Consider the following 13,733-nt stretch of genomic DNA (forward strand, 5'->3'; position numbering starts at 1 on the left):
AGGAAGGGTAATAATGTCTTTCAGCAACGTAGGCCATCTCGCTGTAGATGTGCCTACAAACCATTGTGGCACCTTGGACACAGGCCACCTCCTACTCCAGTGTTGTGGCAAATCTTAAGATCCAAGGTTGAGGTTATTAGTATTTTTGCTGGATATAGAAATCGCTAAGAAATTGCCTCAGATAATAATCTGTTTCAAATAGTTCAAAATAAAAAGTTATATAAAAGGCACAACTCATCAAAATATGTGATAAATATGTAACCAAGTGTCAGGCATATGTTATGAGTTCTTATTATGCTTGCTCAAATTTTCTGACTTTGTGTTTCTTCTTTGACTCCTCTTTCTGTCCTCCACCTAAGTATTTCTTGGTACCACTAGAGGGAAGCATAATCCCATATAGTTCAGTACTTTCCCTTTATTCTGGAAAACGCCATAACAGAAAGCTAAAAAGATTCAGAATGCGTGCTATGGATGTGTACATGTAAAACAATCTAAGAGGGAAATTACATGGAACTGATTAAAAATAATAGATACCATTTGTTTAAAACTGTCCAATAAAACGTACTTATTTTTGCCAAATTCTTTAATAATTTAATATAATATGCAATGAAATTTTTCTAATACACACATATATGTGATTGTAGAGAAGAATCCCGCTAACTTGGTATGATTCTAAGAATAAGCTCTTGGGGAGGTAAAACTTGAATTCACAAGAGACTAGTTAATATTTTCCTCATCTCTATAACATATTTTGTTAGAAAAATATTACTTTCTAATACTTTGTAAGGAAACAGATTGAAAATTCAACTGTCTGACAGAAGAAACATATGGACGGCAGAGATGGGATATGAATCAAGTAGCTTCTCAGATGAAATTCAATAATGAAATTAAAGAATAAGTTTAAAATTATTTGCTAGGCATTGGGTAGAGGCACCAAGGTATGGGCCAGTTAAAAAGATGGGATTCCACGTTAAAAATGATCTGTTTATGCCGAGTGTTGTGTTCTTGGCTGGGCTGTTCCTAGAATCAATGTTGAACATACAGAGTACTCTAAAGGCATCTGGCTTCCAACACTGGATGGAGAGTAATTTTCTGAAATAATACTTACTAAAATAAGAATTAAGTATTTAATTACACACACACACACACACAAAGTAGTGCTTATTGTCAATTAACAACTGTGATGGGTGGCCAGAGAGAGAAACTGAACACTTCACAGCATTTCAAATCTAAGAGAGACCTTCCGCATATATGTGCTAAGATCACACCTTTTTTTCCTTTCTTTCTTTCTTTTTTTTTTTTCTCTCTGTGTTCAATTCAGGACCAAATTTGTAGAACTGTGCATGATTTGAAAATAATTTCCCTGGTAACTGAAGCGACATCTTCTTAAAACTCATTATGTATGTTCCATGTTGCCAAAACTTTATCAAAGCTGCTTTTTTAGAACGCTCGTACTCATGTATATGAATTATAGGTACATATCTGCACAAATTACATTAGAACCTAAATCTTTTTTTTTTTTTTTTTTTTTGAGAGAGAGAGAGAGTAGGGGAGGGGGCATAGGAGGGAGAGGGAGAGAGAGAGAGAGAGAGAGAGAGAGAGAGAGAGAGAGAGAGAGAGAGAATTCAAGTAGTCTCCACACTTTTAGCATGGAACCTGACATGGGCTCCATTTCATGACCCTGGGATCATGATCTGAGCCAAAATCAAGAATTGCATGCTCAACCAACTGAGCCATCACTAAACTTAAATCATTGTTGCTACACAGTTTCACATAGAGAAAATAAATAGGCAAAATGAGTCAAGTGCATTCATATCGAGCATTTGTCCATGGTACATAAATATACAGAGTATGGAATGGAAAGGAGCATTTAGGCTTCATAATACTCAAGCAGCTTGTTCTCATTCTATTCCACATATATAACATGACACAGAGAAGAAAGTGTGCCTGGTGTTTAGTGTCTAGATAAGTGTATACTGACCATGTAATATGTGGTCATAAATCAGTTATGAAAATGTTAGGGATAATTGGCCTTATACCTTTTATGATCAAAAGGATTCTAATTCAAGGCCAAAGGGCAGTACCTCTTTTTAACACAGAGATTATGCTAGCTTCTTCTATATTCTAGATATTTATGAATTCCACGTGGGAAGATACAGTGGTAAAGAATAATTAACGATATAAACTATGGAATATCCCAGACACTGGAGAGCAACTAAAAGTACAGCATTTCCTAAGGTGTATTTGCTAGAACATTAGTCTTGCAAGATAGTCTATGAGAAAAAGGATATACAGGCAAATGAGTATTGGAGTTATCTTATATTTTACCACCCTCTCTTGGAGTGTCACAGTGCACCTTAGCATAACATAGACACTGAGAAATCATGCAGTGAATAAAAGAAACACAACTGAAATTTCCCAAGTGCATCTAAACTGCTTTTTTGTAAAAAATTGTTTATTTGTTTATTTTGAGGGAGAGTGCAGGGGAGGGGCAGAGAAAATCCTAAACAGGCTCCTTGCTGTTGGCTGAAAGCCCAATGTGGGGCTTGATTTCACAAACTGTGAGATCATGACCTGAGGCAAAATTAAGAATTGGATACTTAACCTACTGAGCTACCCAGATGCCCCAAGCTGCCTTTTATATTATCTGTTTAGGGTTTTACATGAAACTATTTAATGCCTACAGAATGGAATTTGGAAACGGGACTCTACATTTTGTTTGGTTTCCATTTCCCTTGTTGAAATATTAATTGTTAAGGAAACAGACAAGCTCTACTTACAATTCAGTGACATCTCTTGGAATACCTTTGGGCAAGACCTTCAAGCCCTTATTGCTACATCGGACGACTGTATCCAAGCATGTACATTCCGTGGGGCAGCGAGACAGTGGAGAACAGCTATTGTCATCATTTCCTAAATTGCCGAAAGAAATACAGGAAAGCCCAGATTTGTGGCTTTGAAAATGACAGAAGCGATGTTATGCTTTTAGCTTAACAAACACAAGAATCTTGAGCCATGTGATCGCTTATATACATACAGGGCATTGACTATTTACAAACTGGTACCATACGTTTTATACAGCACTGTTTTCAGATTGCCTAGGGCAGGATTCCCGAAAATAATTCACAATTTATATTATCCATACAATCATAACAGTAATTTTCTCTGCTCAGTTATTTATACAAATTATACTTTTAATTAGAATATAGAAATGTAAACTGAATTATGGAGGAGTCATAAGGACACAGACATGAAGAAACATAGAGGGATTAAAATGTTTAGCAGAAAATGTAAATGTTTTTTAAGTTTTTTAATGTTTTTTAAGTGTTTATTTATTTTTGAAAGAGACAGAGAGAGAGTGTGAGCAGGGGAGGGGCAGAGAGAGAGGGAGACACAGAATCTGAAGCAGGCTCCAGAATCTGAGCTGTCAGCACAGAGCCTGATGTGGGGCTCGAATTCATGAACTGTGAGATCGTGACCTGAGCCAAAGTCGGATGCTCAACTGACTGAGCCACCCAGGCGCCTCAAGGCCCTCATTTTAAAATATAAGGCTCAAAGGGGCTTTCTACTTACTGGTAGTAATAACAGAACCTGCTCTACCTACCTATGTGGCTATTGTGAGAATCAAATATGATGACACATACAGAGCTTTAAAAAGCGAAAACTATTATTTTTGTTAGATTTACTAGAATTTATTTTATTTATTTATTTTTTGGGGGAGAGAGAGCTCGACAGAGTGCAAGTGGGGGAGGGGCAGAGAGAGTGGGAGACACAGTGTGGAGCAGGCTCCAGCCTCCGAGCTGTTAGGACAGAGCCTGATGCGGGGCTTGAACTCATGACCTGTGAGATCATGACGTGAACCGAAGTCGGATGCTCAATCAACTGAGCCACCCAGGCGCCCCAAGAATTTCTGTTAAGTCAATTGCTTTTCTCCTTTGCAAATGACAGTTACTAAAAGAGATGCTTAGAATGATAAAGAAAAGTTAAAATAAAGCTATATAAACAGTACCAAGTACAAGTTGAAAACTGGACAATTTAAATAAAACATTCAGAAACACAAAGCAAGTAGACTCAGAGGTGAAAGCACAGTCTGAGAAAGTATGTGCCCTGTTTCTAAAACAAAAGAAAAGAAAAGAAAAGAAAAGAAAAGAAAAGAAAAGAAAAGAAAAGAAAAAAAATGCCCCAAACTATCCGTTTGTGTCCCCTAGCATTGGACCAGTCATTTGAATGCTTGGTAACAAAAGATTTAGCAAGGTTTTCTTACCATCATCACACGTGAAGTCTTGAATGGCAACATCCTGGATGGGGATTTCTTTGAGGAAATATGGTTTTTGACATCGAGGATTTCCGGTTACGATCCTTTTCTTCCTGAGCCATTCCCCAAGCCAAGCCAGGTAGCAGTTACAGTTAAACGGATTGGCCAACAGGTTTCTAAGAGCCGCATGCAAACAATGCAGGGATGAGTTCAGGGGGTCATTTTCTTACCTCTCAAAACCCCATGCGACCATCTTTCCCACACTATTTCTGCTGGAATGATGCCTTCTGATCCTTCGTATTAACCACCCCTCACCCCCATCCCCCATTCATACTCAATCACAAGCAACATGTGGGATGCATTTTTTTGGCTAAAATGTTTGCTTGGAACTTGAAAAATAACAACACTTTCAAATAAGAATCTTCAAATAATTTCACGGAGAAAATAAAGCAAAGTAAGCAATTCGAAGTTTATGCAGGGGATCCTGATAGATATCTCATTTAGAGAGAATTTAAACTCGTCAGAGATCTGATTTGCTGTCAAACTTCCCTGCACTGATAATGCAGTAATTTAATATAAAGATGGAGGCTGATTACCTTATATTATTGAGTTTAACCTGACAACAGCTATTTTATTAATTTATCATTTCAAGATTTCCATCCCTTATTTGCTCCAGAGAATAGTTTTCCCATCTAAACTGACAGCTGAGTTGATTAAATGCCAGTTATAAAAATGAATTTCCTTCTACAAATCTCAATACTTTTGGCATCTCACCACTTCAGCACAAACCTATTGACAACCTTATTATTTATAAACATGCCATCTTTAACATGCACAAATTAGTCACTCGATGTAAAGTGTCACATTTTATGTAGAAAGAGGATTAAGTACTTTACTGATGGATGGATGCTTCCCTCAAATTATTTCTGCAGTGACTCGAGCTATGTTGAACAGGTTTTCTGTTTTGTTTTTCCTTTCTAACTACCTTTCCAGTTAGATTAGTATATTTAGATGCCACCATCACTAGGAAATCAAATCTGTTATAAGATTTATTATTTCAAATACTGCTCTTTAGATGATGACATATAAGAGAACTAAAATACATTGTTTAGAGGGTTTTGTTTGTTTCTTTTTGTAAAACAACACCTTCTGAGTTCTATCTATGGACCTACAAATATTCTTTATTTTCTAACTGTCTACATAAAATATCCTCTTGGACAGGCTCAACCTATTTCTTCAATATTTTCCTAATATCACTGTAAATGCCCTCCAGTGAACAGTCTCTGTTGTTGGTCTGGCCATCCTAATGTCGCTCCTGTCACTGTGAATGATCCTTTTGGGCATAGTTTGTTGGCAATAACCCTATCAGCTCTGTTTTTACGGTATTTACACCGAAAAGACTCTGACGTGAGAACACTGGGGAAATCTACTACATTTCTGTGATTTGCAGTGCAATCAAGTTATAAGATTAAAATTTATAAATCAAGTCACATCACATTATTATAAAAAATAATTGAAAATATTATAAATTTTGTTAAATTTTAATATGAGAGGGTAGGTAATATTTTTAGAAAAATTAACATAAATTTAACATACAAATTTGTTGAACACTAAACCCTTGATCCCATTTTTGTGAAAAGCCTAATAATGTATTAAAATGCTATTAATAAAAGGAACAAATATAATACATTGGCTCAGTAATACAGAAATGAAGAAGATCTTTCATACTTACAGAGTAGATAAAGAATGCAGAGTATCAAATGCCCCTGGTGCAATGGTAGTGATTTGATTATCATATAAAGAAAGCAAACGCACAGAACTCAGTCCTATGAAACTGTCATTGCCAACACAGCTTATGCGATTACTTCTCAACATCCTGAGGGAAAGGAGAACATTGTTATGGAGAGAAAGCATCAAGCAATCAGTTTTGCCCATCTGAGGATCCAAATAACCCCTCTGCAAATGTGTGGCATTCATTACTGTTTTCTGAGTGATCTCTTGTCATTAGGAATTGCTGTGGATATATACCAAAAAATGCTTAGTTTGCAATGATTGCACTCAGCTACAAAAAAGCACGGGTGAGCCTCACGTGGACTCACAGCCCCATCTGATGAGGGTAGAATATCTTTCTCTGATGCTATAATTATGTTTGCCTGATTACATAATGTCCTAATTCACCTACAGCTCTCTGAGCCCTTGAAGGCCTGTGATTTGTGTATTCACGGTAGCATTACATCTGAGGTTTAACAGAAAGGAAGCAGAAAAGAATCAATAGTCACACACAGCAGATGGGGAACTGAGAGCATCTCAAGGACTTAGATGCCAAGTCAATGTCAGCATAGGCTGGGGAACCCAAACTAGACTGAGCACCTGAGGGTCTTGCACACGTTATTTTATTTATGAAAATTATTTTATCATTTTAAAGTTTGGAACTTAAAAAAAGGCAAGAGTTAACAGATCCCAGTTGCTCACAATGAAGTTTAAATCTGCTTCTCTCTCTCTCTCTCTCTTTCTCTTTTTTTTAAGTTTATTTATTTATTTGGAGAGAGAGAGCAATCACAAGCAGGGAAGGAACAGAGAGACAGGGAGACAGGGAGAGAGAAAGAATCCCAAGCAGGCTCTGCACGCTCAGTGCATGGCGTGATGTGGGGCTAGAACTCATGGACTGTGAGATCACAGCCTGAGCAAAATGAAGAGTCGGACACTCTGAGACTTCAGGGTGCCTCCCAACCGGCTTCTCTTGAAAGAATCCTGACCTCTTTAAATTTTTAGCAACTGCCATTAGTAGGATTAACACTGATGTCTTTTCCTTGTCACTGCTGAAGTTTTGGCTCCATTCTCAATTCTTTGCTGAACTGTTTATTTGTGGAGCTTAGAGAAGGAATGAAAAATGTCTTAAAAAGCCTGTGAAAATGAATAGTTGCCATGAATCTTATTCAGAATTGCTGAGGTTATTTTACTTTTCAAGGCATGTGTTGAACACCTTCCTAGAAGATTGCAGTATGTTAAAAAAAAAAAGAGGCAAAAATAAGTGAATAACAAAGTGTTCCTTTATTTTTTTTTTATTTTTTATTTAAAAAAAATTTTTTTAACGTTTATTTATTTTTGAGACAGAGAGAGACAGAGCATGAACAGGGGAGGGGCAGAGAGAGAGGGAGACACAGAATCTGAAACAGGCCCCAGGCTCTGAGCTGTCAGCACAGAGCCCGACGCGGGGCTCGAACTCACAGACCGTGAGATCATGACTTGAGCCGAAGTTGGACGCTTAACCGACCAAGCCACCCAGGTGCCCCACAAAGTGTTCCTTTAAATTTCTAGGTTGCTCTAAGAAATACATAAGAACTATCAACTTTCGCATTCTGTTAAGTCACATATAGGGAGAAAGGATGCTGCCTTCCTTGTCAAGGAATAATTTTACGTTAGGAAACAAATACACAACAGAGAGGTATTTCTATCCACACTATCATTTGCCATAAAGTAATAAAGAGTATTTGGTCTTAATCTTGGTGGAGTCATGGACCCCTGGGAGAAGCTAAAGAAAAGTTTTGCTCCCTGTTGCTAGAAAAATCCATAAGTGCACATATGTACCACATTTTGGCTGCAATGTCAAATATTCAAAGACACACTGAAATCTGTGCACATATTATTAAGAGGTTTATTAGTCTCAAAGAGTTAAGAAGTCTAGGAATAATGGGGGTGTCTTGTCAAAATCTTTATAGTCCCAAGCCCAAAGATATCACTTAGAGAAATACATATGTCCAGACAAACCTACTTTCGTCCTTTGAATACTGAGCTTGGCTCTAAAATGCTCTAGTATTCTTGTATGGCAGAGTGGGTTAAAGACAGAGCCACTCACATCTGTTTGTGCCCAAACATCTGGGGCACAAAAACATCGTTAGAAATATAATGAAGGAGAAAGTGAATTTAGAGGACTTGTCTCAGGGAGAGTCCTGCGAAAGAAACTGGTCAGAAGAAAACACTGGAATAAGCTGCTTGGGATGGTGTTATGAACTTGACTATGTGTTCCAAAATTCATAGGTCGGAGTCCTGAGCCCCAATGTGACCATATCTGGAGACAGGGTCTTGATGGAGGTAATTAAAGTTAAATGAGGTCCTGAGGGTGGGACTCTAATCTTTTAGGACTGGTGTCCTTATACAAAGAGGAAGGGACACCACAGCATTCTCTCTCTGTACACAGAGGAAAGTGCATGTAAGAGTAGAAGGAGAAGGTTTCAACTACAAGTCAAGAAAGAAATCTCACTAGAAACCAACCCTCTCAGCACCTTGATCTTGGACTTCTAGGCTCCAGAACTGTGAGAAAACAAATTTCTGTGGCTTAAGTCATCAGTCTGAGGTATCGTGCTATGGCAGCCCAAGGCAGACTGATGTAGGCGGGATACAGACTCCTTCCTCACCCCCTTCCCCTCCTCTGCCCAACCCCCACGCTGCCTCTTCAAGAAGGTGCCAGTAACAAGCAGTCCCTCAACTATCTTCCAACAAAAGATGCTTCTGCTTGTAGGATTCGTGTTTTGCAGAGTTGCCTGAAGCAGCCTGGCCGAGGGAGGTGGGGGCAGGAACAGATGCAGCCGCCTGTGGTGTATTTTCTCTGCTCTCTTCTACCCTCTCCTCAGTATCTCCTCCATAAAAAGGCTAAAAGACTATTTGCATAACGTTTTGAAGGGGCTCAAGTTAGTCTGTGGGAGGGCTGCAGGCTAGCCCTGTTGGATGTTAGGTTTCACTCTATTCCTGGGAGGCTCAGGAGCAAACGTCTACACTCATGGGCAGACATTTTCAGTAGGACTTGAATTCAGGATGCTAGGAACACATCCACGCCGGCTGGGGAAATGGTCTTCTCCCTCTGCGCCAGATAAACAGCAGGCAAGGGATGTCCTCAAGTATCCACCCTTCTGGTTGTGGCTCTGAGGGACAGGGTGACAGTTTAGGAGAGACAGTAGAGTGTGGACCTCTCTCCACTGTGATCACCATCAGTTGCTTCTTGGTTACAAATAGTTTCCTTCATGTCCTCTAAACGCTTCAGAGTGTTGATTTGTACATCTTCCAATTTTAGGTTGCCACTTTTGTCAAACATAATTATATACTTCCGAGAGAATAAAAACTACATATATGCACCGTAGAAAATTTAAGTGAACATAAAGTGCGGTTTTTGCTATTCAATCCAATCCCTGTCCTCTTTGGTCAACAACTTTTTGGAAACATAACGAATTTCTTTGTCCCAACCTGCCTACCCCCAAGCAAGTAGGCACAACTCTTAGCATGTTGCTTTGAAATAGACGGTTCACGACCTACCATCAGTCAGTCTCTTTTTCACTAAGACCTCACAGGAGCAGACAAAGGTGGTTTCCCGATGAACCGTTAGTTATTCTGTGCCACAGGGGTTGGATTGGATTCTGAAGCTAGACCCCTGGGGCCAAGAGCGAGTGTTAGATGGAGGCGTTTGATGAAAAGGCAAGAGAATGAACATTCGGAGGCAGAATGAGGGAAGGGGGGAAATCTGCACCAGCACTGGAACAAGGGCAATCTTTTTTGCTGAGGAATCAGTCATCGGGAGACATTCTCGATCTTTTGCAAGCAACACACCGAAGTCTGGGGGATTCTAGGAAGGGAATGTTTGCACGCATAGGATGTGTGTGTGTGTGTGTGTGTGCGCACATGCGTGTGTGTATCTGTGAGAGAGAGATGTAGACAGACGTTGAGATGGTAGGGTGAGGAGGAGTCTGAGCTACTCCCCCACCTGGACTTATAATGACCAGTGAACTACAGTTCTGTGATGGAAGAATCACAATGCAGATGAGAATACTTACAAAGTTTTCAGGCTTTCTAATCCCCTGAACATCTTATGCTGAACGTTTTCCAAACGATTACTCGTGAGAAGTATTTCATTTACACCTGATGCTCCTTCAAATGCTCCCTCTTCAATGTCTGTGATCTTATTGTTGCTAAAGTTTCTAAATTAAAAAAAAATGTTGAAATCAAGATTTTAAGCTATTTCTTTCAACAAGGGCATTGAGACAACATGTCTGACCATTTTCTTCTACTAAACAAATTCTTCCATAATTTCCAAGCTTTTCACTGCCCAGCACCACAGGTTCTGAAAAGACACCACACTTCCTATTCCATTGAACCAAACTGATGATAATATTGGGGGAGAATGTCTATGGTGAAAAATACCAGCCCAATCAACGTCAAAATGATCTTCAAGGGTCACTAGAAGTCTAACATTGTTGAGGTCAGGTATTGAGTCGTATAAACCTTTATATTCAGCACAATACTTCAAAAGGAACTTTTTAAAGAAATGCCCCAAAGACTACTGAATGAATTAATGACTAAAAGAAGGCAATTGGGTAGAGAGAAGAAAGATGGGTTAAATGTGTGAACATTTAGATAGCATCAGAAGTGTATCAGAATAGGGGCGCCTGGGTGGCTCAGTCGGTTGAGTGTCCGACCTTGGCTCAGTTCATGATCTCACAGCTCGTGAGTTCGAGCCCCACGTCGGGCTCTGTGCTGACAGCTCCGAGCCGGGAGCCTGTTTCAGATCTGTGTCTCCCTCTCTCTCTCTGTCTCTAACCCACTCGCATTGTCTCTATCTCTCTCAAAAATAAATAAACATTAAAAAAATTAAAAAATAAAAGAAATGTATCAGAATAGGGGTTTGTTCCCAGTAAAACTTCTTATTATAATAATGTGTTAAAACAGCCAACTTAACTGTCAATATCCTGTGTAACACAAAATACTACAATGCTTGCCCAGAGGGCAAAAACATCCAACTGAGGTAACCCCTTGCTACAGGTTCTATCTTTCCTTTTCTCATTGCTCACTCAAAGACCCAGAATGCTCCCAGAACAAGGATCATTTTTATGTATCGTTTTATTCCTCTCAGAGCACTGCATGTAGGAGTTGCTCAATAAATATGTGTTGAATTGAAAGGTATGAATAAAAAGTAAGAGCAATCAGTGCCAGTGAAAAGGAGAAAAATGAAATAATATGAAACTCTTTGGGATGCAGTATAATATGGGAGTCAAGTGCACAGGAAGTATACTACTCTGCCACTTACAAGTCAGTGTGACCATGGGCCAGATACACATATGAAACAGAACAATGCTCCTTTTCTCCTTTCAAAGTCTCCTCTCAGATGGAGGCTGTTCCACTGGCCTTACATACTTGACCTCTGTTCTGTCCCTCCCACCCTTCCACCTCCTCAGGGGAGGGGAATATTGTCTGAGTGTTACTGAAACTGCTGAGTTGATAAACTGATTTTAAAATATGAGTTGTGGATATGTAGTAACACAGATGAGCTATCAAGCCAGTTTACCAATCATTAATTTTGACTATCTTCTAATGAAAGTTTAATGAAGCAAAAAGTCAAATAGTTGACATGAATGTGCTGAAAGAGATATAACAGCGTGGTTTAGGGAATAGTAAAGGAAGTTAGAAAACATTACCGCACCCATTTCTAATGTGCTTAGATTGCTGAATTCCTGCTGTGGCCACATAACAAACCAGCTGTCTGAATTAAAATAAGATGCTAGGGGCTCTGTTAGAGAAAACGTGGTTGGCATCGCTTGAAACTCCTCTCAGAAATTACCCTAAAATCATGTCACAGGTAGTCATTGTATGGAAATTTCGCCCGGCCTTTTATAGTTTCCAATTTCCAAAGAAATCTGAATAAAATTGCAAAGGGATGTGAAAAACACAACAAAAAACCACAGAAATCTTAAAAGGTGGCTAATGCACGGCTTACATTTTACGTAACTGCGGAAGTTTCTTGAAGATTCCTGTAGCTTCCAACACTGTGAATTCATTATTATTGAGACGCCTCAGAAAAAAAGAAACAAAACATTCATTACCAACAGTTAGGAAGGGATTAGATTTTATTTCTCATAACAGAATTGTAAGATCATTTAATAATTATTCCAAAGTAAAATAGAGAACACATGCCACAGAAAATCTGTGGAAGTACCGATTTTTCCCCATTTCACTCAAATTTCAATGATCAAAATAAAATATGAAGAAGCATATAATAAGGAAAACCAATGATCAAAAATGAAAACTAGCTTTCACTCAGTAATTTATAGAACAAACTTTCTCAAACTTTTTTCCACTATTGTCTCTCCTCCCCCAAAGCATTTTTCTCCCAAAAAGCATTTTAAACCATTTTTTCTAACCACTTGCTGCAAATATTTTTCACTAATGGATTTTTTGATATGCAGTTTATATGCCATAAAAGTCACTCTTTTACAGTGTACAATTTAGTGGTTTTTAGTGTATTCACAAATCTGTGCAACTATGTTTGTTGCCTAATCCCAGAATATATCCACCACCAAGAAGAAATCTCATACCCATCAGAAGTCACTCTCAATTTGCTTCCCTCCCTGCCTCAGTCCCTGGCAACCACTAATTTACTTTCTGTCTGTATGGAGTTTCCTATTCTGGATGTTTCATACAAATGAATTCATGAAAAGTGTGGCTTTTTTCACTTTACACAATGTTTACAAGGTTCATCCATGTTTAGCGTATGTCAGCACTTCATTCCTTTTTGTGGCCAAATAATATTCCAGTCTATGGACACGCCAATTTTGTTTATCCCATTATCAGCTGATGGATATTTGGGTTGTTTCTACTTTTTTTGATTATCATGAATAGTGCTGCTACCAACATTGGGGTAGAAGTTTTTGTGTAGATACATGTTTTTGATTTCTTTGGATATTTACACTGATGTGAAATTGCTGGGTTACATAGTAAAACTATATTTAACAATTTGATGAATAGCCAAACTGTTTTCCAAAGATGCTGTGTCATTTTATATTCCCCCAGCAATGCATGAGGGGTCCAATTTCTCTCACCTGTTCTTGTCTTTTTTTGCTTTTATGGCCATTCTAGGGGATGTGTTACCTCACTGTGGTTTTGATTTATGGTTCCCTAATGCTTCATGATACAAAGCATTTTTTTAGGTGCTTATTGGTCATTTGTATTTCTTTTTTAGAGAAATGTGCACACAGATAATTTGAGCACTTTTAAATTGGGTAATATACCTTTTTTATTGTTGAGTTGTAATAGCTCTTTATATATTCTGGATAGAAGTCCCCTACTGGATACATAATTTGAAAATCTTTTCTTCCCAGTACTGATCTTTAAATGTATAATTTAAAAAGTTCCTAATTTCTTAAAACACACAAAAACTTTGCCGAATAATAAATTAGATGTTAGTATTGCAATTCTTAATTGACAAGTAAGCCTATTTAGGCTGTTATCATGCAGGAAGATATAATTTGAATTATTGTTTGTAATAATATTGGCAATACACACAACTCCCTACGTGACCATAAAATAGAGTTCAGGCCTTTTACTGCATGTTTTTCACACATTTCAAAAAATCCTGGAGCTATGAAATAGATTCAAAAAGTAACAGGAATAAAAAAAAAAAAGTATCACTACAGCCTCGGGGTAGTTTCTGTCATCC

General features: G+C 38.3%; 1 protein-coding gene across 9 annotated transcripts in view; it reads right to left on the reverse strand.

The window, feature by feature from the left end:
• The window catches only part of SLIT2 (slit guidance ligand 2), a 374,128-nt gene that overhangs the window by 75,788 nt on the left and 284,607 nt on the right, over nt 1–13,733 (reverse strand). For all 9 annotated transcript variants that reach the window (XM_058722984.1, XM_058722986.1, XM_058722982.1 and 6 more), the window contains 5 exons: nt 12,015–12,089; nt 10,078–10,221; nt 5,988–6,131; nt 4,265–4,431; nt 2,781–2,913 (listed from right to left, as the gene is read on the reverse strand). In XM_058722984.1, the coding sequence (XP_058578967.1) occupies nt 2,781–2,913; nt 4,265–4,431; nt 5,988–6,131; nt 10,078–10,221; nt 12,015–12,089 (663 nt within the window). The remainder of the gene's footprint in view (nt 1–2,780; nt 2,914–4,264; nt 4,432–5,987; nt 6,132–10,077; nt 10,222–12,014; nt 12,090–13,733) is intronic.

The sequence above is a fragment of the Neofelis nebulosa genome, chromosome 3 (assembly GCF_028018385.1).
Source record: "Neofelis nebulosa isolate mNeoNeb1 chromosome 3, mNeoNeb1.pri, whole genome shotgun sequence".
Lineage (NCBI taxonomy): Eukaryota > Metazoa > Chordata > Mammalia > Carnivora > Felidae > Neofelis > Neofelis nebulosa.